The sequence below is a fragment of the Euleptes europaea genome, chromosome 11 (genome assembly GCF_029931775.1).
Source record: "Euleptes europaea isolate rEulEur1 chromosome 11, rEulEur1.hap1, whole genome shotgun sequence".
Classification (NCBI taxonomy): domain Eukaryota; kingdom Metazoa; phylum Chordata; class Lepidosauria; order Squamata; family Sphaerodactylidae; genus Euleptes; species Euleptes europaea.
The window spans coordinates 4,538,357-4,564,105 of NC_079322.1; the positions used below are offsets into that span (position 1 = coordinate 4,538,357).

The 25,749-nt window shown below is 48.3% G+C and overlaps 1 protein-coding gene across 1 annotated transcript in view; it reads right to left on the reverse strand.

The window, feature by feature from the left end:
* The window catches only part of TECRL (trans-2,3-enoyl-CoA reductase like), a 69,200-nt gene extending 59,611 nt beyond the window's left edge, over positions 1–9,589 (reverse strand). Inside the window, exons 1-4 of the mRNA XM_056857843.1 lie at positions 9,129–9,589; positions 6,728–6,779; positions 2,257–2,301; positions 573–676 (exon numbers count right to left, since the gene is read on the reverse strand). Coding sequence (XP_056713821.1) covers positions 573–676; positions 2,257–2,301; positions 6,728–6,779; positions 9,129–9,362 — 435 coding nt within the window. The 5' untranslated portion in view covers positions 9,363–9,589. The remainder of the gene's footprint in view (positions 1–572; positions 677–2,256; positions 2,302–6,727; positions 6,780–9,128) is intronic.
* Between the last annotated feature and the right edge of the window lie 16,160 nt (positions 9,590–25,749).

Consider the following 25,749-nt stretch of genomic DNA (forward strand, 5'->3'; position numbering starts at 1 on the left):
AACCACCAAAAAATCCAGAGTGGATTGGAGTATCTGGAATGAATATTCCAGTTCAGTCCCAATGACCCCCTGGTATGCGCAGCTGAAGGATGAGAGGATGCATGAAAGTTCACATAGAAGAGTTGGTTTTTATATGCTGTCTGTCTCTACCTTTTAAAGAGAATCAAACCAGTTCACAAGCTCCTTCCCTTCCCCTCCCCACAACATACACCTTGTGAGGTAGGTGAGGCTGAGAGAGTTCTGAGAGAACTGTGACTGGCCCAAGGTCACCCAGCAGGCTTCACGTGGAGGAGTGGGGAATCAAACCCAGTTCTACAGATTAGAGTCCACCGCTCATGTGGAGGAGTGGGGAAATCAACCTGGTTCACCACATTAGAAGCTGCTGCTCATGTGGAGGACTGAGGAAACCACCCGGTTAAACAGAGTAGAGTCCACCATTCTTAAACACTACACTACACTATAACACACTATGCTAAACTACCCTACACTACACTACACCACAGAGAAGAACCTGCTAATGCAAGTACACAACTCTCACGTTTGGGTGTGTTTTATCCAAAGGTAAAACTTACTGTTGTCCAGCTGACCTGCTGGCCCATGTCTGTGAAATACAGCGTAATGATAGAAGAGGTGGCAAGGCTTTTTATGTTGACAGAATCTTTCAAATAGGACCCATCTAGAAGAACCAAGAAGGAAGAACTCATGACATAAAACATCAACTTGGTGTTCATGTGTTCAGCATGGTCCAATTTCAAGCGAGTCTCTGACAAGCAGAAAGCAAGCAGGCTTCATTCAGAAGTCACACTAAACTGCCGTTTGCTGTGATGTGCTTGAACGCGGCTTGCTTCTCTCGCCATCCTTCATCCTCCCTTCTCCCACGAAGTGCAATTAAGAATCCCGAGTTTGAAATGAACTCCGGTTCCCTATGACTCAGAAAAGCATGCCCCCGGATGAATTGGAGTTTGTTTACTCCCCACAGACTGGAATTGTAAGCCACAATATAATCCTTGTTCAGAATCCCAGTTTGTAAGGGACTAAAGCTCCAAGTCCCCGTCCCCGTCCCCACTATGGGGAACTAGAAACGGTTTCCAACCAGGAATCCTTACTCATGTCCCATGCTCATCAGAGCAAACTGAAGCCTGCCTCGTATGACATCTGAATGCCCATTGAGCATGGGAACTTGTCGACCAGCTGCTGTGTATGAAGCCCAGTTCACACACTATATTTTAATCCAAATTTATGCAAAGGGTCACATGCACTCAGGTCCAGTACTGACAACCTCAAGTTTTGTCCTCTGGATCACCAATTATCAACAAAAAAGTTGGGGATGAACTAAACAGCATTCAGATGGAAGTCTGATCTTTGACCATGACCTCTTCTTCACGTCTTCTGACAAAACTAATTCTTGGCCACGAAATAGCCACATCAGAAAAAGGATCCTGACACTTTCTTTGTCATGAGCACAAATATATTCCAGTGTGGTCAATACTGTAAAAAAAACATATAATGGCATCTACAGAAATCTTCCCTCATAAACACACGAAGCTGCCTTATACCGAATCAGTCCATCAAGGTCAGTATTGTCTGCTCAGGCTGGCGGCAGCTTTCTAGGGTCTCAGGCAAAGGTCCTTCGCATCAACTGCTATCTGTTCCTTTCGACTGAAGATGCCAGGGATCGAACCTGGAACCTTCTGAATGTCAAGCAGACATTCTACCACTGAGCAACAGCCCCTCCTCTCATGCCCAGTCAGATCCTGTGGATCTGTTGCACTAGAAGAGGTACTTCCTTCCAATGGAGGAAGACTCTTGCATCAGTGAAAGAAGAAGGAGAATTGGCTTTTATATGCCAACTTTCTCTACCACTTTAGAAAGAATCAAACCGGCTTACAATCACCTTCCCTTCCCCTCCCCACAACAGACACCCTGTGAGATAGGTGAGGCTGAGAGAGTGTGAGTAGCCCAAGGTCACCCAGCTGGCTTCGTGTGGAGGAGTGGGGAAACCAACCTAGTTCACCAGATTAGCCTCCGCCGCTCATGTGGAGGAGTGGGGAATCAAACCTGGTTTTCCAGATCAGAGTCCACGGCTCCTAACCACCACTCTTAACCTCTACACCATGCTGGCTCTTCCACAGGAGGAAAGTGCCTCTACTAGCGCAACTAATTCCCAGGAATCAACCCAGAATATTGAAATTCAGTTTTGCTATGGGGGGAAAAAAAATCTCTTTTTGATTTCTTTGCAACACAAGGAACACTTACTGCGTTCTAGTCGCAGGCCTACACGAGACGGATACCACTGAGGACCTGTACAGGGAATTGAGGTACACAGATGTTGCATACCAAAGCATTTTTTAAAAGATTAGAGCATAAAATCCAGTCACTCTGTCAGCAAATGCGAGGTCAGTCACAAGCTCTGTAGGGTTGCCAACTCAGGGTTGGATAATTCCTAGAGATCTGGGGGTGGCGACTGGGGAGGGCAAGATTTAGGGAGGGGAGGGACCTCTGTGGGTATAATGCCATAGAGTCCGCCCTCCAAAGTGGGCATTTTCTCAAGGGAAACTGATCTCTATTGGCTGGAGATCTGTTGTAATAGCAGGAGATCTCCAGCTAGTACCTGGCGGTTGGCAACCCTAGTTGTAATTTCAGAAGCTCTCCAGGCCTCACCTGCCGGCCAGGTTCTGCAGATACTGCATGGATGGAAGTTGAGCTTCCTGTGGGGAAATTAGTTTCTATTCTTCCTGCAAGTATATGGGTGTGGGGAGTTCTGTGCTCCCCAGCCATATTGTAGCTTAGGGTTGCCACTGGCAGGAGGTTTTGGAGGCAGGACCTGAGAAGGGCGGGGTTTGGGGAGGGGAAGAACTGCAATGCCATAGAGTCCAATTGCCAGAGCGGCCATTTTCTCCAGGTGAACTGATGTCTATCTGCTGGAGATCCGTTGTAATAGCAGGAGATCTCCATTTAGTACCTGGAGGCTGGTGTCAGGCCTGTATCTCAGTTAGTTTCGTTTCGTTTTCTCACCAACTTGCCTTCAAGGATTGTTTTGCGTTTTTGGTTTCTTTGAAGCCGACTGTATTCCGTGGGAACCGCGGCGCCTCTGTACTGTTTGTAATCTGTAATCTCATGAAGCTGTACGGTACTGTTGAATGCCTTTTTTCAATGCTTTTATATTATCAAGTGCCAGCCAGTTTGCCCCATTGCTGTCTTAATGTAAGCACATGTCCTATTGAGAACCACAAACCACAGCAGGAGACGAAGATGTCCAAAGAAGCTGGTTTAATGGTCGCATAGGTAAGCAGAGCAAAAAAACCTAAGACAGCAATGGGGCAAACTGGCTGGCACTTGATAATATAAAAGCATTGACAAAAGGCATTCAACAGTACAGTACAGCTTCATGAGATTACAGATTACAAACAGTACAGAGGCGCCGCGGTTCCCACGGAATACAGTCGGCTTCAAAGAAACCAAAAACGCAAAACAATCCTTGAAGGCAAGTTGGTGAGAAAACGAAACGAAACTAACTGAGATACAGGCCTGACAGCTGGCAACCCTATTGTAGCTACACATTAGACCGTTGGTTCCCAAACGTTTCGGGCCACCTCCCACCCCCCCGCTTGGTTCCACAAACTCAACCCCAGCGCCCCCTACCCTATCCAACAGCACAGTTGAAGGGAACCATCTCTATCACCCCCCTGCTGCCCTCTTGCCTCTTAGTGCCCCCCCTAGGTAATCCCCCCAGGGAGTGGTACTGCCCATTTTGGGAACCACTGCATTAGACAGTGACTCATTTCCGATGACCCTCCAAGCCTGGGGGCAATCGGAAGGCTGCTGAAGTCTTTCCCTCCCCTCTCTCCCACACCCTTCTTTGCACTAGTGCTCCCAAGTGACATCCACCTTAGCACACTTGAGTTAGTGTTTGCCGGCCCTCCAATGCCAAATCACAACCCATGGCTGGTTCATTCACTTACTATTTACTTAGTGTGTACCCCACCTTTCTACCTGATGGGGACCCAAAGCAGCATACATTGTTCTCTGCTCCTCCATTTTATCCTCACAACAACCTTGCGAGGTAGGTTAGGCTGAGAGTGTGTGACTGGCCCAAAATCATCCAGCAAGTTTTCATGGCAGAGGGGGGATTCGAACCTGAGTCTCCCAGATCTTGGTCCAAGACCTTAACCCCCAGACCCAACTGATCTGAAGTAGAGATAGCTGCAAAATCCTTCTCTGGCAAATATCATTCTCAATTTTGGAATGCTATATTGCCAGCAATGGTTACCAGAGCACAAGTAATAATAGGTTCGTCTGAATTGTATTGCTAAATACACATTCTTTAAAAAAAAATTAATTAAAAAAAAATTGCCACAAAGAGGACTGATTTTGAAGGAATGTGTGGTTTTATTGTGTAAGGAAACTGCTGTGCTGAAGGCAGAATTTTTTTTTAATTGTAAAATGAAAAGATAAAACCAGTATCTCACCTCTAAGTGCTTAGTTTTGAAAGGGTTGCTGTTGCAGTTCTGCAGGAAGATTATTGTAAAATAAATAAATGGAAATGATTTTGTGTTTATGTGTTTTTATTGTATTGCTTTATAATTTTAAATGTTTTTAATTGTTCAAATGTTTAATGTTTTTATGCATGCCGCCTTGGGGATTTTGATCGGTTAGAAAGATGTCATAAAAATGTTTTAAATTAAAATTTTAAAATTGGGTGAAAAGGTGGGATAAAAGCATTATAAATAAAATAAAGAGAAGTTTTCAAAATTTCACTGTTGAAATGGCTGTCCAATGTGAAGAAGAAAGAGTAGCTAGTCCAATTGTAATCTTTCACTTTCCGTCTTTCATATCTACTGGGGGAGATAAATTATGTGAAAGTGAAACCCATCAGGACATTTGGTGAATACGTTGCTCGGTCTTCAACAGATAGGTCCCAAATGTCATTTCAGGTGGACGGAAGAGAATTCCGTCATCTGAGAACCCTCAAGAACACTTTGGAATGACTGCAGAGAGATAAGGGCACCCCTGCCTCTCAGGGCCACAAGGAGTGACCCTGGGAACGGAGCTAAGCCCCCCTGAGGTGTTTGGGGAGGGGAGGGACCTCAGCAGGCTATAATGCCATACCCATTTGAAGAGCAAGAGAGAGCATGACCAGCCAAAGTGGAGCATGTTGAAGTCCTGTTGATCAGAGGGGATAAAGTAGGGCTGCCAGCTAGTGATCTCCTGCTATTACAACTGATCGCCAGCCGATAGAGATCAGTTCACCTGGAGAAAATGGCCGCTTTGGCAATTGGACTCTATGGCATTGACATCCCCCCCCTCTCTAAACCCCACCTTTCTCAGGCACCACCCCCAAAATCTCCAGGTATTTCCCAACCCGGAGCTGGCAACCCTACTCATCGCACAAAAGAATTTATTGAAAAAATGACTTTCATCAAGTAACCAATTTAAGTGATAAGTTCCCTTAGAACTGTGCCCAGGAAGCTCATGACAACATACAAGTACCCCCCCTCCCCCAAGCAGGGCTGCCATTTGCCCACCGGGAGCAAGAGACAGAACTGTAGAATCATAGAGTTGGAAAGGGGCCATTCAGACCATCTAGTCCAACCCCCTGCTTAATGTAGGACCAGCCTAGAGCACCCCTGGCAAGTGTTCATCCAACCACTCGCTTGAAGACTGCCAGAGATCCCCCACCCCTGGTGAACCTCCAGGGGCCAGTAGGTGAATTTTCTTTGAAGAAATCACCATTGCCATGGAGCTTCCAGTGATTCCTAGAGAGCTGTGCCATCACTTCTGTGTTTTCCTGGAAGTGGTGTCAAAACTGTCGCTGATGATCACCCGCCGTGTCCCAGCCACACCAGGTCTCCCCCTGATAGCCAGGCCGGTCTTGGCAACCCTATCCCCAGGCCAACTGTCATCACTATATTAATCCTAGGAGTCTGAGAGCCAGCCCTCCACCACTCAGTGATGAAGCAGGGGTTTAAACCAAGGCCAAACAGATGTGATAGGCCAAAAGCTTGGCCTGTGGCTTCAGCAGTAGGATTGCCAGGTTCAGACTGGAAAATTCCTGGAGATTTGGGGTGAAGCCTGAGTAGGCTGTGGCTTGGGGAGTGGCGTGACCTCAGCACCATAGAGTCCACCCTCCAAAGCTGCCATTTTCACCAGAGTACTTGCTCTCTGTAGTCTGGAGATCAGTTGTGATTCAAGGAGAACTCCAAGCAACACCTTTTAGCAGATGGGATAGAAAGTGCATTTCATTAATCTTGACTGAGTGAAATGCAGTCAGAAATCAGAATGAACATGTAGAGAGCATGTGTAGATGAGGAGAACACAAGAGCATTTTGGCCTTTACGTATTCACTTCACATCAAAGAAAGCCCAGTATTTTCTTCCAGCTACGGATGCCGTAGAGTTACAGCTCATCTCCAGACAACAGAGATCAGTTCCCCTGGAGAAAATGGCTGCTTTGGAGGGTGAACTCTATGGCTTTGTACCCCACTGAGCTCCCTGTTCTCCCCAGGCTCCATCCCCAAATCTCCAGGAGTTTCCCAACCTGGGTCTGGCAACCCTACCCCCCATCCCCCACCAATGATCCGGGGGGGGGGGGGGACATGGCAACCCTATTTCCAGCTTGTGCCACAACCCTATCCTGCCAGGAGACCGTTTCTCCGAAGCATGTAGCTGTGAGCTCTCAGATGACTGGAATGAACTTATTTACCAACTGCAAACAGCCAGGTACTTACATACTTTGTGGAACTTATGTTTTACATCCAGAAGAGTAGATGAAGGTGGTATCTGAAAGAAGGGTGGGAGAGGGGGGAAAGAAAACATTTGCTTTTTCCTGTTCACCAACCTTACATTTTTGAGGTTAGAAAAAAATAACCTGGGCCACTTCATGCTCCATGGGCCTGCTCTGGCCATAGTTAAGCTCTTCTATGTCCCATTGGTTTCAATGGGAACATTTAAGCCAGCATAGTGGTTAGAGTGTTGGACTATGAGCTGGGAGACCCAGGCCATACAATAGAATCATAGAGTTGGAAGGGACCACCAGGGTCATCTAGTCCAACCCCCTGCACATCGCAGGAAATTCACAACTACACCGCCACACCCCCAGTGACCCCTACTCCATGCTCAGAAGATGGCCAAGATGCCCTCCCTCTCATCATCTGCCTAAGGTCATAGAATCCTAATCACCTCTTCTACCATTGAAGCCTGCTGTGGGGATAAAATGGAGGAGAGAAAACAATGTGAGCCACTTTGGGTCCCCATTTGGGGAGAATGGTGGGGTATAAGGTTAACAACAACAAGAAGAAGAAGTGCTCAATTCTTCCATTGAAATCAGTGAGACTTAAATTTGCTTAGGCTGGAGTGGAAGGGTGTGTGTGTGGCTGTTTGTAGCCCAAGGGCAGGTGAGCAACAGTCTCTGTCCCCAGCAGCCCCCACAGTGTTGTGCACAGAGAGCCAGGGGTCAACAAGGCTTGAAAGGGACATGTGCAGACCTCTCTGGTGCTTCCCCTTGGCTGCTCTGCCCCCGCCTGACCTCTCACATCTTGCAGGGAGGGATCACCTAGTTGCTCATGGACCAAAGAGGAATGTGGTTTGGCTTTGCTTTGTGACACCCAGAGACCTGGGGTGTATGGACTTCTTCTTCACTTGCTGTGCACTGTAAAGTATGGGGAGGAGGAGATTCCTTGGATTGATGGATGCCCTAACTAGACGCTGTACACAGGGGCAGTGTAGCTACAAAGAGCGAGCAAAGGTGATAATCTTGGGGAATACCATGAGGGTGAACACAGCTTCCCCAAATCAGCCTCTCCCCAGACCAGCTTCATCATGCTCTGCATTTCAGTCTGTCTGCCTCTCCTAGCTTGGGAGGTTGCTGGTGGTTCAGGGACTGTCCCTGGGGAAGGCAGAGTTTGGGGAGGGGAGGAAGGTCAGCAGGGCTGTGATGCCAGAGAGTCCACCCTCCAAAGCAGCCATTTTCTCCAGGGGAATTGATCCCTGTAGTCTGGAGATCAGTTGCGCTGGATCTTGAGGCCCCACCAGGAGGTTGAAACCCCTGCTGACAACATCTGTACTTGATAGGGTTGCCAGGTCCCTCTTCGCCACCAACGGGAAGTTTTTGGGGTGGAGCCTGAGGAGGGCAGGGCTTGGGATGGGGAGGGACTTCAATGCCATAGAGTCCAATGGCCAAAGCAGCCATTTTCTCCAGGGGAAGTGATCTCTATCAGCTGGATATCAGTTGTAATAGCAGGAGATCTCCTGCTACTGCCTGGAGGTGGGCCGGCAAATTATCGCACTCCAGGTTCCTATTCCCCTGTGATCACAAAGCGAGAACTAAAAGGGTATCGAGCCGTTGCAAGCACCACGGTTTACACATTTAGTCACATACAGCACAACAACACACAACATGTTATTAAGGGACTGAGCAGCACTTTCTGGAAGCAATGAACCCATGTTACAGATGGGAAAGAAAACTGAGGATGGCAAGTTGCCACATGTTTGCAGGGGTGGGCAGCAGGCTGGGTGGCTGGGCAAGTAGGCTGGCTGTACCACCCCGCCACCCATCCAGGAATGAAGGGCTGGGGAAGGGGGGGAGAAAGAAAGAAAAGAGAGAGCAGGGAAAAAGAGCTTACAAAGGGGACTTTCTACAAGGACTTTCTACAAGGAATGGAGGGGAGATTAATAAGGAAAGGGAGTGGGGTTAAGAGCATAACCCCCACAAGGTAGCAGGAATGGGAGGCAGGGGAGAAGAGAGAGCTGGGAAAAAGGACTGGGGGGAGACTAATAATTGGGGGGGGGGGGTGGCAAGGAAGGAAACTACCAAAGGCTGTATTGAAGCAGACCTTTCTTCACTGTCTTATCTAATGTATACAGTTAAATATAATATACAATGTGAGCATCGACCACAATTGGCAAATTCTGTTAGCAGGATCAGTCAAAAACATTTTGCAGCTCGGGGGGGGGGGATGGGATGACGGGGGGATGACACAAAACTGCTGTAAATGAATCAAAAATTTTTAAATCTTGCAGAAGGAAAACTAGTTTCCATTAAGATCATATTTATACACAGCTGGCGCTGAAGTCAGATTGTTAGATCATGCATTCCATCGCCTAGACCCACCGAGATACACACCTGCTTACCTTGTCCACTACACAGATCTGCTTTTTGCTTTGGGCATCCAGAATCTCCACTTCAAAGTACGTGACTTTTGAATGTCTTAGGACGGGCGGGGGTCTCAGGTGGCCAGCCGACAGGACCAGCTGAGACAGGTTGAAGAAGGACCTCATGTCGTTGTGGGGCATTGCCAGGGCAGGTCCATGAGCGGCAGGATTCCTCTTGTGCTCTGAAGCGTTGGGCTTGTGTCTCCGGAACATGGCCAGGAGACGGCACCAGGGCCTGTCATGTCAACACAAGACACCTCCAAGGGACAGCCTGTGGTTCTGGCATCAGTTAAATACAACCACAGGCTGGTGGAACACAAAAGGTCAAGTGGCATTCCATCTGGAGAGCCCAAGTTTTATATAGCAGGATTGGAAACAATAGGCTCTCTAATCCAGGACTATATTTAGCTGGCTATTGTGATGCGTGGCATTACTGAGTGAGGGTTTTTTCCCCCCTGTTTATTTTAACCCCCCTGTTTGAAACAGCATGTCCTGCTCAGTTGCTTTATCTTGATTTCTTAATAGTGGCAGGCTCGTTCCTGAAAAAAACGTTTTAAAAAATCCCAGGGCTGTAAAGGAACCAGGAGTGGTATGCAATGAATGCGGTCATTATCTACAGAAGCCGGGTGTGTAAATGTGTCCATTTATGAAAAAGTCAAATGTCATCTGTGCCGGAGGTATTAGCTAATGCAGAGTATGTCTATACGGTACTAAGTTTGGGATGCCAAAGAATCGACCTGTCAAATATTGTCAAATGACTGCCAAACATTATCAAATATTCCATGCTGCCAAAAATACCCTGTGTAGGAGGCAGCTTTCCATTTTTAATTATATCACACTGACATCTGATAGCAAGAGCTGGGGTGAAGTTTTCTTTCCCAGCTTTGCTAGGCGTGCATGTGCATGGACATGCACACACAGGTCATTTAGGACCAAGAATCCCCTTGTTCTTCCACACATTGCCTCTGAGACACAGTCCTGGCCTGGGTAGGGATCTGGCTGCAGACCTGGAGCACGGGGGGGGGGGGGTGGTCAGTGCTCCTGTGGTCTCGATTAAGAACCAAACTTTAACCAAGATATTTTCTCTGAACTTCATAATACCGACTATATTACTGCAATGCTAGAAGAAACAGGATTCCATGTACATATTGCAAATATTGCCTCTCAGATTATATCCCCCCTAAGAAACAAACATTATTACTGGAATATATGGCATCAAACTACCTGCATATCTATATCCATCTAGCTACAACATTCCAAATTAAAATTAAATTTAGGTAAAGGTGTGCAAGCACCAGGTCAAAAATTAAATTTGCTGTATAACATTTCAACAAAATAGCTTTCAGCGGCTTTTTGTTGCCTCTAGCTTAAAAGCGGCTGCACAGCTACAGAGCCCATGAAAATAGTCCAAGCTTTTCAAGAGAACTAATTAGTTTTCAAGATAACTAATTCCCATCGCATTGACAGCATTTACTTTAAGCTGGGCTTTCTTTCTTTCTTTCTTTCTTTCTTTCTTTCTTTCTTTCTTTCTTTCTTTCTTTCTTTCTTTCTTTCTTTCTTTCTTTCTTTCTTTCTTTTTTGCTTCAGGCACTCTGTAAAGCAGTCATGTCCCCAAACCCAGAGAGCTGTCCAAGGACTGGGGACCGAAGATGTCCAAGGACTGGGGACCTCATGACCGAAGCGACACCCTGCAAAGACATGGCAGGTAATATCTGAGGAAGAGACCATGCCTGGGTGGATATGAATAAACCAGCTTTCTGTTTCCCAGATCTACATAGATACCCATTGGGAGCTACATGTTGGGGCTTCCAATATTCCCAGCTTTTTGAGCTTTTGATTTAGACTATAAGGAATCCTAGGTTCAAATCCCAACTTAGCCAAAAAACTTACTGGTGAGACGGGGTGCTTGAACCAGTGTTGCCAGCCTCCAGGTGGAGACTGGAGATCTCCCAGAATTATTACTGATCTACAAAGACCAGTTCCCCTGGAGAAAATGGCTCCTTTGCAGGGTGCACTTTATGGCATTATAACTTGCTAAACTCCCCTCCCTTCCCCAAACCTGGGCTCGACCCCCAAATTTCTAAAAATTTCTAGGAATTTCCCACCCTGCAGCTGGCAACTTTAATCTCATCAGGCAAGCCTAATCTGCAGAGTTGCATGAGGGTAAGAAGATGGAGACAGTCCCCAGTTCACTGTCCCAGCACTCTTTCAGTGAAGGGTAGAAGACAAATATGTTTAGGCTGGAACAAACGATGTTATTGAGACCTGTTAAAATCGTAGGTGTCTTGGATCCCGCTTTGCCTGGCCATTCCTAAAGGGGATCACATACTGAAACCCATCAAGGATCTTCCTTTGCTACTGCCGAGTTTCCTTCTTGAGCTGTTCTGCGTTTGATCTGTAGCACCCTTGACTGCTCAGACAGCCTCTGTCATTCACGGCTCCTGCCAGTGGAATGACCATCACCTGTCACTATGTCTCTCACACATTCCAAGCTGCTCCTTAGAAACGAAACTATTCCTTCTGTACACAGACATTGATATACAAACCATTGTAATTATTTTTTTTTCCTCCTGGTGCTGGGAAATAGATTTCCTCAAACAAATCACAACCTCTTGGGTTTATGTGCATTTCAACCCACAGATAACCACCACCACCCCTAGCCAGATTAGATGCCCATTTCAGAGGTGCAGAGTTGAAATGGCTACTGTTGAGTAGTAGTTTGGAAGCAAAATGCATCTTCCCAAAAGGGCTTTGGCCTTATATTTCTCAAACAACTGTACCCTACACCATAGAACAGAGCGAGCATGGTGTAGTGGTTAAGAGTGGTGGTTGGGAGCAGTGGACTCAGATCTGGAGAACCGGGTTCGATTCCCTACTCCTCCACATGAAGCCAGCTGGGTGACCTTGGGCTAGTCACAGTTCTCTTAGAGCTCTCTCAGCCCCACCTACCTCATAGGGTGTCTGTTGTGTGGATGGGAAGGGAAAGAGAATGTAGGTTGGTATGATTATTCCTTAAGTGGTAGAGAATGTCGGCATATAAAAACCAACTCTTCTACTACTACTAATGCGCAAGTAGATTTGTGGTTCTTATGTGGAATTTGTTTTCCTATATCTCTTTTTTTTATCAATTGCACTTTAACACAGACAGAAATGAAACTTCAGCCCCAGTCAAAACAATCAGCATGTATTTATTTATCTCTTTAAAATGCTCATATGCTTCCTTTCCCAAACTCAAGGTGATTGGCTTAAAAGAGCAATAAAACAATATAAGACAATATAATTAATCAGCCAGGAAAAAAACAATTCTGAAAGATGCATCCTCATCTGGTCAGCCTCCAAATGCCTCCCAGATCTGTACTGCCATCCTTTTGGAAGTCCTTGAAGGAGGAGCTAATCCTGACCATGATTCCAGGATTCCTGGTTCTCCCCCAGGTCTCCAACCAACAGCGCCTTGACTTGTGCACTGCTTGATTGGGGCCCCCTGCTACTCCCACAGCATGGACTATCCGTTTTCCCACCTGGAAGCTGTGAGCGGGAGGCAGCCAAGCAGCAGTGACTTGGCTATGTCAAGAAAGGGACACGCTCCCTGTGCGCTGACAGAACAGAGAGGAGAGTCTCACGGTGAATGCCAGGAGGTGGCGGGGGGGGGGGGAGCTGAGACTGAAGACTTGGCAGGATGTAGATGAAATCTCAGGCTGCCAACAGAGACCTCCCGTCATTTGACACATGAAGGCAGCAGGATGTCACTCGCTCGACACCTCTGCAGCTCCGGATGAAACCGAAGATCTCCCCCCCCCCCCATCCCATGGGACTGTTTAATGGACTTGAGATCAACCATCACACTCTTTCCATAAACCAGCAATACAGTCATCTCTGAAAATAGAGGGACAAAAAAGCATTTTGCATTGGTGGAAAAAAGAACGACAGCTACAAAATGGAGATGGGATGCCATGAGGGATCAAGGCATGATAGAAGTGCCACCTCGTGAGGAGCCTTATGTGTGAGCTCCAGGCAGCTGGCCTTCAAGGTTCTGTTTCTCAGAAGTTTGTTCTGACTGCTTTCTCTCTGTTTGTGTGATAACTGTAATCTACCATGGGAACCAGGCTCGGCTTGGTAACCAACTGTGCCTTTGGTTTTCTTTATATGTTCCAACCTGTCTGTATTCCCCCCAGTAGAGTCCTCGTACCTTCCCTGTACGTTCCTGCTACTCACCTTATGCTTCCCAAATAAACCAGCCTCTTAGAATACCCTGTCTGGACATTTGGTCATTGGGATTCAACAGGTGAACTCAGACCTTACATTATGCCACTTAAACTCTTACTTTGAGTGGTAAAGGGCAGCTTGTGATGCTGCACTTCCGGGTGTAAACGCATAGGAAAGGGACTTCTACCTCTTGAGTTTTCTGTTGCCTCAGAAGGTTAGACTAGAACCAGTGGGTTGAAATTAAATCAAAAGAGTTTTCAGCTAAACGTTTGGAAGAAATTTTTGAGAGTTAGAGCAGTTCCTCAGCTTCCTCAGGAGGTGATGGGCTCTCCTTCTTTGAGGTTTTTAAGCAGAAGCTAGATGGCCATCTGTCAGCAATGCTGATTCTGTGAACTTAGGGAGATCATGAGAAGGAGGGCAGGAAGGGTTGCATCTATGCTTGGCTCATGTGGCCCTTTCTTATGTGCCCAGGGAAATGCCAATCACTACTTTGGGGTCAGGAAGCAATTTTCCTCCAGGCCAGATTGGCCAGGGATCCTGGAGAGTTGTTTTGTTTTGTTTGTTTGTTTCTGGGAATGAAGTAGGGGTCACTGGAGTTGTGGGGGGGTAGTTGTAAATTTCTTGCATTGTGCAGGGGGTTAGACTAGATGACCCTGGAGATCCCTTCCAACACTATGTTTCTATGATTCTGTGATTCTAGGCCTGTCTGAGAGTGTGTGACTGGCTCAAGGTTGCCCAGCAAGCTTCCTTGGCTGAGTGGGGAATCCAAATCTGGATCTCCCAGATCCTTGTCTGACACTCTAACCATTACACCACAGTGGTTGAAATGGGAGCTCAACACAGCACTAAATAAAGTGCTGTTTCCCATAAAAATCCATCTTCATATGCAAAATCCTGGTACGTATCTGTGGCGTTAAGTGCCATCAAGTCACTGCCACCTTATGATGACTCTTCATGGGGTTTTCAAGGTAAGAGACATTCAGGGGTGGTTTGCCATTGTCTGCCCCTGTGTAGTGACCCTGAACTTCCTCTGTGGTCTCCCATCTAAGTATGAAGCAGAGCCGACCCTGCTTAGCCTCTGAGGTTTGATGAAATTGGGCCAGCCTGGGTCTCCTGAATGCTGGCAGATATGAGGGCCAGAGGTGGGTAGCGTAGTCAGGCACTAGTCCAAGGTCAAATGCTGGGTTGTTCAGGTCTAAGTCCAAGGCGTCAGTACTGGAAGGGCAATCCAAATCCAGAGTCAGGGTTGGTTCCAAGGTCAGGATAGCAAGAGTTCAAAGAATAGCCAGAATACACAGGTAACACATGGGGTGGTTGCAACGAGTTGCTCTCACAATTGGCCAGTCTCATTGCCTTCTTAAATAAGCCCTTGGCTTGTAGCAGAACAACTGTTGCTTGTTAGGCTGTTTTGGTATTCCAGGCCTGGTGGAGCGTGTCAGCCTCATTACTGCTGTCAGCTAGTAATCTACACTGGGCTTGCAGCTGAACACTTCATCGCCTGTCCTGCATTTCCACTCTGAGCTTTTGGAATCTCTGTTCCAGTGGTTTTGTTGAGCCTTCTGGTGATGCTGCCTATGTCTGAGCCTCAGGCACAGCTGGATCTCCTGAGCTGGAAGACTGCAAGCACAGTGAGTCCTTTTCTACTTGTGACTGCTCCTTTCTTCCAACACTGACTTCTGCCTGCTGTTGCTCCTCTGTTAGCACATTGTCTGCAGCCTCTATTTCCTCCTCATCTGAGGAAGTCTCAGCAGGCTGACCCACAACACTGGGCCAGCTAATTCAGGCTACATGTCTACTGGGAAGTAAATCAGTCCCACCAAAGATCACACTTCTCCTTGCAGTTTGTCTTTTCTTCCACTTTTTCTCAGGGCTCACTGGTTCTCTCCTTAGCATCTGAGGAAGTCAGCTCTGACTCACAAAAGGTCAAGCTGGAATAAATGTTGAATAAATTTGTTAGTCTTTAAGGTGTTACTGGACTTCTGTTTTATTCTGCAGCTCCTCCTATTGGAGGGGCCGTGGCTCAGAGGTAGAGCCTCTGCTTGGCATGCTGATGGTCCCAGGTTCAATCCCCGGCAGCATCTCCAGTTAAAGGGACTAAGCAAGTAGGTGATGTGAAAGACCTCTGCCTGAGACCCTGGAGAGCCACTGCCGGTCTGAGTAGGCAATACTGACTTTGATGGACCAAATCCATCAGTATAAGGCAGCTTCAGGTGTTCCCCAAGGAATGCCCCCCCATGCTGGCACGGGCTTTCCCTTATGGCAGTGGTTCTCAACCTTTTTCGAGTCACGACCCCCTTTTACAATTGCAAAGTAACCTGTGACCCTCATCACATTTGCATAAATTTGCATAAATGACATTTTCAGTAGGATAAAGAAAACACATTTGTTTTTTTGGCAGTCCAGGGTATCCATATATATAATTACTTTAAATTTTAAAGTTTAAAACAAACAAGCAAACAGTACTACCAGCTGTTGCGCAGCAGCTGCGACTGTGCGGCGCAGCAACCATCCTGGCACGGAGGAAAGAGTGCCTCTGAGCATGCACTGCATTCCTTGTCCTCCCCTCTCTCCCCAAAAACTCTTTCAAGCAGGCCGGGGCTCTCGCGAGGAAACTCCCTCTCTTGTGACTGGGACACTGCTTGTGCACAGAACTGCAGTTATCCCTCAAAGCGGAGGTCCGTTTAATCACCTCACGAGAGCGAAGGGCCAGGAAAGAGCCGAGGGCCGCTTATCCCGCTCGGACTTTTCATGCCTTTTCTCCCCTCCACCAGTCACCGCTCCTTCTGCGCCTCACCGAACCTGCGAGCTCAAGGGGGAAATCCCGAACTGCGCATGCACCTCGACTCTCTCCCCCTTGGCTTTGCCAGAGCGGAACTGATCACTCACGGCAGAGCGGAACTGATGACTCAGAGCAGAAAAGCAAAGCCACACTACAGACATGTGCACTTGGATTCCAGGCTGAAGTTCCTGCCCCACCTGAGCACGGCTAAAAGTAATAACAACGTGGCTGTAGTGGCCTCAAGGGGGACCGCCCTCTTCTCCTCCGAGACCTAAACTGGCCGAGCCAGGGGAGCTTCCTCGGCCTCCCACACATCCGGCCGCATCATCCGCCCGGCGCAGGTGCGACCGCACCCAGGGCTGGCCCACCCGCCTCTCAGCTGGGCAGCGGGGCTACAGCTGGTGTGCGGCAGCGCGTCACCGCATCTCTGCAGCCCGGCTCCTTCTGGCTGTCAGTCGGCCAGTTCCTCACCTCTCTGCTTGGGGTCTTCCCTGCCCTCACGGACAGATCAGGGTTACAGGGCGTCTGGGTTAGTCCTGGACAACCCGGGATGGGGGCTGTCCCAGGACAGTGGCGGCAACCCCCCAGAAAACACTTTGCGACCCCCTTGGGGGTCCCGGCCCCCAGGTTGAGAACCACTGCCTTATGGGAAAGTCCTGCTGGCATGGCCGTGCTGGGGTGTTTGCCCCCGCACTGGCATAGGTGACACCTTATTCTGTGATAAGGTGACACCTACGCCAGCATGGGGTCATATCAGCTGCTAAGGAGCTCCCCCCCCCTTCATGAATGGGCTCTATGGCAGGGGAAAATATTAAAATGCCTGCTAACCGAATTCTAATCTTATACATGCACAAAGGAAGAAACAGCAGATTTGTTAGTATGCAACAATACAGGCCTTTGGGGAGTTTTATAAATAATGATGTGTTTTTGGTCCTGGGAATGGTTTTGAACAGTATTTTTATGTATGTATGTATGTATGTATGTATGTATGTATGTATATACGTACGTACATACGTACGTACGTATGTGCTTATATCCCGCCCTCCCCAGCAAAGCCGGGCTCAGGGCGGCTCACAATCAATATCATAAATACAGTAAAATACAACGAAGAGCAATAAAATGATAAATAATTCCAATCTGTTAAAAACAAATCCCATAAAACAATCAAAATTCATAACTCAAAAAAAATATAATGAATCCTGAGGTTTGTTTAAGCAAGAAAGCCATGGCCCTAGATGCGAGGAGCAGTTTGCTTTAGGCTCTTCGCATTGGGGTCCTAGAATGGTATTCTTAAGAAACCCACAGTAGACCATTTCTTGTTCTGTTCTCTGCAGGCAGTCAGATGGCAATTAAGCTATGAATGTGCCCCCGTTCCACTACATTATCTGATTATACAACATCACTAAATTGGTCACTGATTGAATCTCTGGAGTTCCTGATCTTCAATCCTGGTTTGCACTTGGAGTGGGCAGATACATAAAAGCTACATAATTTGGCATGACAAGGATCGAGGCTCCCACTCAAGTTAATTTCTGGCTTCTGATCAAAGATGAAAATATGCATGTAATTTGAACAAAATCCAAATACTGTGATAAAATAGGTTTTGACTCCTCAAAATTATTTTGCCTGGCCAAGCACCTCATTAAATGGTTTCCTCTATGGTATAACAAAACAGTTTTGCCCAGAATGCACTCTCAGCTTCCAAATTTACCTAATCATCTTTGTGTAGTTGAATAAATGCAGTGGTTGCTTTAGGAATTTTGATTTACCAAAAGATTAAAATATTGATTACTGTGACTTACCTAGATGATTACCTGCAGGGCTACTATTATGCTTCTTCTAAAGAAGGAAAACAGAGTTGCGCTTACCTGTAACTGTTGTTCATCGAGTGGTCTTCTGTGCAGGCACCACATGGGACTGCGCATGCGCAGGCTGGCCACAGAGAAGAACTTGTAAGCTTCAAGCTCCATAGAACGCTCTCCCTCCCCTCTGCCTTGCACTGAGTTTTTGCGCCCAAATGGTTGTGTGACAGAGGGGGAGGGAATGCTCTTCCCTTAGTTCTTCCCTCGCTGCCATGGAGAAAGTTATGTAGCCTTAAGACAGCGGTCCACAGCGGAGAAAGGAGGGGGGGATGTGTGCCTGCGCAGAAGACTACTCGATGAACAACAGTAAAAGGTAATTGCAACTTCATATTCGTGGCTTCTGTGCAGCCCCACATTGGGAGATTAGCAAGCTTGCTTTCCACAGAGGTTGGTGTGTGACTGCTCAGTGACTGAAGTACTGCTCTCCCACCAGCTGCCTCTTTCCTGAAGTCCACATCCATGCAATAGTGCTTAATCAAAGTGGAAGGTGTGGACCACATAGCCGCCCTGCAGATGTCCCTAAGGTCGACTCTGGAATGGAAGGTGGCGGAAGCAGCTTGAACCCTGGCAGAGTGGCCCTTGACTTGGATGGGGCACTCGACTTTTGTTCCCTCATAAGGTAGCCTAATAGTAGATGTCATCCACCTGGAAAGAGTTTGTGATGGAACTCCTTTCCCCTTATTTGGACATCAGAAACGTACAAACAGATTGTCCTGTTTTCTGAATGAAGCAGTACATTATAAATAAAATAACAATGTTCTACACCCATCTAATGAGTGCAGTTCAAACAGACTATACATGGGTCAAAACTAGTGACAGACTCCATCGTGGCATGTGGTGGGGGGTACCACTGGTGGGTATAAATTGTCCAAACCCTTCAAACATCTTTTTGAGTGGGGGTTGGAAAATAAAGACGCATAATCAAAACCCACATGAAAAGTGGAAAGGGCCACTAAATGAACTTTAATCGAAGTGTTGGAAAGCCCAGAATCCTTTAGGGTCAACAAGTAATCAAAAATGTTAGACAATGAACAACCATCCGGCGCAACATGCTTTTCAGATGCCCACATAGAAAAATGGTGCCACTTTTCAGTGTAGGATTTCTGGTGGCTGGCTGGTGGGATGATAACAAACCCTCCACTACCCTATCTGACCAGCGGTTCAAGGCCAGATGTGCCATGCTGCCAGGTAGAGTGATCCTATATCACGGTGGTAGAGAAACCCTTTCAGAAGTAAGTCCTTGCAGGGAGGAAAAAGGAGACAATTCCCCTTGGCCAGACTCCATAGTGTGGAGAACCAGATCCTCCTGGCCCAATGAGTAGGCTTACCAGGTCCCCCTTCTTCTTTGGCGGGAGGTTTTTGGAGTGGAGGTGGGGGGGGGGTCGTGCGCGCCCGGAAGTGCTTCATCACTTTTGGTTTACACCCAGAAGTGCTGCATCGGAAAGGGCCGTTTACCACTCAAACTCCCAGTTTGAGTGGTAAAGGCCTGTTGTGATGTGGCACTTCCGGGTGTAAAAAGCATCACAAGGGGCTGTTTACCACTCAAACTGGGAGTCTGAGTGTAAAATGGCCAATTGTGATGCATTTTACACCCAGAAGTGCCGCATCGCAACAGGCCTTTACCCCTCAAACTGGGAGTTTGAGTGGTAACTGACCCTTTGCGTTTCGGCGTTTCCGGATGTAAACTGGAAGTGATGTGTCGCCGCATGCACGCATTGCCCGCTGACCCTCAGCTGGTCAGCAGGCAGCCAGGTGAATTGGCGGGGGTTTGCCTGCCACCACCTGGCACTTGGCAACCCTACCAATGAGGGGCAAATAGTATGCAGTTGGATCTGTCTGCCTTTATTTTTGCTATGACCCTGCTCAACTGGGGGAATGGTGGGAATATGTAGAAGAAAGTATCTGCCCATTTTAACTGAAAAACATCCCCCATGGAATGCCTGCCCACAGCAGCCCTGGAACAGAACAGGGAACATCTGGCGTTCTGTTGCTTTGCAAACATGTTGATTTTCGGCCTGCCCCATACCCAGAAAATAGGAGCTAGGTACTTGAAACTGAGGCACCACTCATGGTGATCATCTAATTCTATGCTTAGAGCATCTTCCACAATATTATCTTGGCCTGCAATATGTATAGCTATCAGTGTAGTTTAATTGTGCTCCGCCCATTGCCAAACACAACGGGCTGCCTTGCATAGGGCTATGAAGGTGTAAAACATTGCAGTCATGTTGTCTGTCAATAAGTTTTGTTCAGAGTGTCAGGCTGCTATCTCGGTTTCAGTATTGTTTCTGTGTCTGTGCTGTACTGTCTAGCCTCAAGGTCGACCACACATACCAAGGCCTGGGAATGCTACTCCTGGGAAAGTGTACTCTGTTTATGCGTTGCTGATGCTTTGTAATCTCCCGCCATTTACTGCTTTATATTATCGTTCAGCTAGTGAGACTCTCATAGCTGCCATAGTTCCCTGTATGCACTGTATTGCCTTTTTGACCAGTAAAAGCCATCTGCTTGGATTCTATATGACTCTGTGGTGATTTCTGGTTCGAAGGGTCAGGAGCTTACATTATGGCAGCTATCCTCTTTCACCTTCTTCATTGTACTACTAGTCAGGCTGGAGCCCAGGGGGGTTTGCCTGCCACTTGGATGGGAGCTGGGAGGCTCTCCGAGTAACCTACTACCCTGGATTCCTCTCAGAAGGATCCCACCCTGTTACAGGACATAGTCGCTGAACTTTTTAGGACTACCCTAGAGGTTTGCCGCTTGAGGGGACTGGTACAGGAACAGTGGCGATCTCTAAAAGGGATTCTCTGGATGTTGACGTCGGAAGATACTGATACTCGTTTAGATCTTCAAGACTTGGATCAATTACTGGACGATGCCCGGTTGGCAACTGAGGATTTACAAGTACTAACTGGACTTTTGGACAATTTAATTTCTCAAGAGACTCTTTCCTCTAGTTCCGTCATGGCAGGAAACCAGAGGGTTTTTCCCTAATACCTGATGCGCCCAGCTGTCAAGCTGAAGCCAAGCGGATCGCTATTCGCACCGCTCTTCTCCTTGTGGAATGTACAAAGGACACCCCGGTAGCCACCTTGGCTCAAACTTTGACCTCGACTTTTGGAGCCGATGCGCCCGCACTGGCGGTTCGAATACAACCATTGCTGGGCGGGGAACCCGACCCCATACTCACACTCCTGGAAACGGAACTTTTACCACGCATTACGGCGGAGGCTGCCCTGAGACTTGAGAACGCCAAAGTTCTTGCGGATAAGGAAGCCGCCGAAGCAGCTAAGGCGGCAGCAGCAAGGGATAGGGATCGGGCGAAAAGGGATACTCGCCCCAAGGACACTGTACAGGGGCTATCAGGTCTGTCTTTTTCCCCGGCGTTTGTCCCGTCACGCACGACCCAACGCGCACGCCGCCTGGCTGACTGACGCCGAGACTCAGGGGAGTCGGAGGACGAAGATCTATATGGAGACAGCTCTCAATGGGCCACGAGCTTCCGGACCAGTAAACCTCATCTTACTGGGGGTCCAAGCGAGGATGTTCACCTCTTACGAGCCCAGAATCGGGAGCTCTCAGACCGTGTTGATCAACTCCAAGAGCTAATGGAGCGTATGCTTCAGGATAACAGGCAATTACAACAAACCCTGATAGCCCAGGCAAAGCCCGTTCCGATACCGGGTCAGGGGGTGCCCGCCCAGCCACCCGCTAATGTGCCTGCTCCACTCCTGCCTCCCGGAGCTCCTATTGTTCCTCCACCCGGACCACCCGTGCAACCGGGTCAGCCTGCGCCCGGCCCTTGGAAGCAGCTCAAATTGAAAACTACGTACGACGGATCTCTCGAGACTTTGCCTTGTTTCTTGCATCAAGTGGACAGTTATATGCGAGAACAAGGACAGCTTTTCCCCACGGAGGATAGCCGGGTGCGCTATATAGCTTCCCTTCTCACAGGTAAAGCAGCTGACTGGATGGTTCTCCAGTTCGACACCCGCTCTCGTGCTATACGTTCCCTCAACAACTTCATGACTGCTCTGAGAAGGAGGTTTGAAGACCCCTTTCTGGGGGAAAGAGCCAAATCGGAATTCTTACAACTAAGACAATGCTCTGCTCCAGTTCGAGAATTTGCCGATGAATTTCAACGGCTGGCAAGTAAAATTGTGGGTTGGCCCGAAGCCACCTTGATTCACCATTTCAGGGAAGCCTTACACCCTGATGTTCTGAACTGGTCGTACATGCGGGGTGATCCCGATACCCTTGAAGATTGGATTCTATTGGCCAAGGAAGTGGAAAGCCACCGACGCTTTATTTCCCTAGTCCGTCAAAAGCACAAGGAAAAAGGCACCCAAAAGCCCCAATCCAAGGCACCACCGCCCGTTCCACGAAATCCTCCACGTCCGCCTCAGGAACGTGAAGCCCGATTTCAGAGAGGCGCCTGTCTTACTTGCGGAGAAATGGGCCACTTTGCAGCTGTTTGCCCGCACCGCCCTGAATTATTTCGTCCCAGCACGATAACCCGAGCCAGAGGTCGTCCACCACGCAGAGGCACCGCGGCCACCCGCAGCGCAGCTCCGGGAAGACCCACACCCTCTGCACTCCATGCTGGAGACCCAGCCTCCCTGCCTACTACAAACGACCCCGCCGGGTCTCGGATTACAAGTGCCCCATTGGGGGACAACTTTCCCTCTTCGGATGAGGAAAACCCATGGAATTCTCCAGCCTTAAACCTGGAATCTCCCCTCGACTTGTCAAAAAACGGATCCGGTCTGTGGTGAGTGGAGCGTCTCCACAGACCTCTGCAGATCCTCCTGCGAAACCGAATGCTCCTACCAAAATCAAAGAAGTGGACTCCACCGTCTACGTGGATGCAGTTTTACAACACCTTAACGGTGGTCCCCAACTACCCGTTAAAGCACTCTTCGACTCCGGTTGCTGTCGCACTCTCATAAGCGAAGCCACCTTTGCTGCACTCAAAGCCGAATCTGAGGCTTTACCCGCCCCTGTCCAATTCGCCCAAATGGACGGGAGCCATTTCCAGGGAGGTCCAGTCGATCACCGCACCATAGGGGTGGCAATGGGAATTGGCTCCCACTGGGAGCAAGTAGACTTCACTATAGCCCCTATCCGATTTGAAGTAGTCTTGGGTATTAACTGGATTAAAGGACATTGTCCCAGTATTAACTGGGAAACAAACACTATCTCCTTCGCTAGTCCCATGTGCGACCAACACCGGCAGAACTTTGCGCTGTTATATCCGCCCGTCCCAGCATTAACCTCCGAGGTCCCAGCACCTCCAATCCTACCTAACGTATATCGGGACTTTGCGGATGTCTTCGACCTTAAAGAATGTGATGCCTTGCCCCCCCACCGGATCTCGGACTGTGCAATTGAGGTGGTCAAGGACTGCACTTTAACCAAAAGCAAAATTTACCCTATGAGCGCTTCCGAGCGCACTGTCCTCCGGGACTTCCTAGACAAAAACCTCGCCAGAGGGTTCATTCGCCCATCGAATGCCCTGAACTCGGCCCCTGCGTTTTTCGTCCGAAAGAAGGAGGGCGACCTTCGTCTATGCATTGACTTCAGAAAACTCAATGCGATTACCCAAACCAACGCCTATCCTATCCCATTAATTTCTGATATTTTGGGACAGTTACAGGAGGGCCGGGTATTCTCCAAGTTAGACTTGGTGGAAGCTTACTACCGAGTCCGCATCCGAGAAGGGGATGAGCACCTCACTGCCTTCTCTAGCTGTTTCGGAATGTATGAATTCCTCGTAATGCCATTCGGGTTAAAAGGGGCCCCGGGGGTCTTCATGCAACTTATCAACGAAATCCTTCATGACTTACTGTATCGCGGGGTGGTGGTTTATTTGGATGACATTCTTATTTATTCAAAAACCGTGGAAGAGCATGTGATTCTGGTCCGAGAGGTTCTGCAGAGCCTGCGCGACCACCAACTCTTTGCAAAACTGGCTAAATGCGAGTTTCATCAAAACCAGCTCACATTTCTAGGATACGTAATCTCCCACCAAGGTCTTCGCATGGACCCTGTCAAAGTCCAAGCCGTTCTCGATTGGACTCCCCCCACCAACCGCAAGCAAGTACAACAGTTTCTGGGGTTTGCGAACTTTTATCGAGGATTCATCCCTAACTTCGCCCAAGTGGCCCTACCCATCACTGATCTCCTAAAAACTAAAGGGAAAGCAAACGCGGTTACCTCACCCTCCGCAAAAATCCTGTGGACTGATCAATGCCAAGCCGCGTTTGTAGCCCTCAAACGCCTCTTCACATCCGAACCCGTACTACAGCACCCGGACCCAAACCAAATGTTTATTGTGCAAGTCGATGCCTCCGATGTAGCTATGGGAGGGGCCCTCCTCCAGAAAGGTCCGGATGGTCTCCTTCACCCTTGCGCGTACTTTTCGAGAAAATTTGCGCACGCACAATTGAACTGGCCCATTTGGGAGAAAGAGGCAGCGGCCGTTCACCATGCATTGACTCTATGGAGACAATTCTTAGAAGGGTCCAAAATCCCCTTCGAGGTTTGGACCGATCACAAGAATCTAGCTGCCCTCACGGGGTCCCATAAACTATCAGCGAAACAACAACGTTGGGCGGAATTCTTCACTCAGTTTCGTTTCGTCCTAAAGCATGTTCCTGGGAGACAAAACGTTCTCGCAGATGCCCTCTCCCGGTTGCCGCAATACCCGATAAAACTTGAGAGGCCAACCGACTCTCTGTTCACCCCTACGCAAAGGGGAGCCCTTCCTGTACTGGCCGTACAAACTCGATCTCAGCAACAGCACCCCAGATCCAGCTCTCCAGCTCCTCCAACCCGATCGGCTACCCAGCCGCCCCCACAACACCAACGAACCGATTCCACCCCCCCAACCCCACCGGCTGCCCTGCCGCCTGCAATCTGCGCACCACCGCACGTAAGCATTACCCCCATAACAGTTCCTAAGACCACTGTAGCGGGGGAGGGGGTACCCGCCAAGGTTCCCATCTCCGAATCCTTGTTGAATACCCTTCGGGACCACTGCCTTTTAGAACGCTCTAATCACTCCCTACCCCCTGGTGTAATAGAACAGGGGGGCTCTTGGTACAAAGACTCAAAATTATATGTACCCAAAGCACTCCGAAAAGACGTTTTGCACTTAGCTCATGGAGTAAAAACAGCTGGACACTTTGGATTCCTAAAGACTCTCCACTTATTGCGCAGACAATTTTGGTGGGGGGGAATGCGGTCCGATGTTGATTCTTTTATTCGCAGCTGTCCTGTTTGCGCCACAATGAAACGATCACAGGGCAAACCCCCAGGTCTACTGCAACCTCTAGAAATACCCAACAGACCATGGGAAGTGATTGCTATGGACTTTATGACTGATCTCCCTCTCAGCGGGGGAAAAATTGTCTTATGGGTTGTTACTGATTTGTTTTCCAAACAAATCCATTTAGTTCCATGCGCAGGGATCCCCTCTGCTCAAAAATTGGCCCGCCTCTTCGTGACACATATCTTCAGGTTACATTCGTTTCCGCGCAAAATAATCTGTGACCGCGGCAGTGGTTTTGTTTCTAAGTTTTGGAAAGCATTTCTCAAGTTGGTGGGGGTAGAACAAGGATTGTCTACTGCATACCATCCTCAAACCGATGGTCAAACTGAACGTGTAAATGCTGTCCTTGAATGTTATTTACGCTGTTATGTAAACTACCACCAAGATAACTGGGTGGAACTGTTGCCTTTTGCAGAATATGCC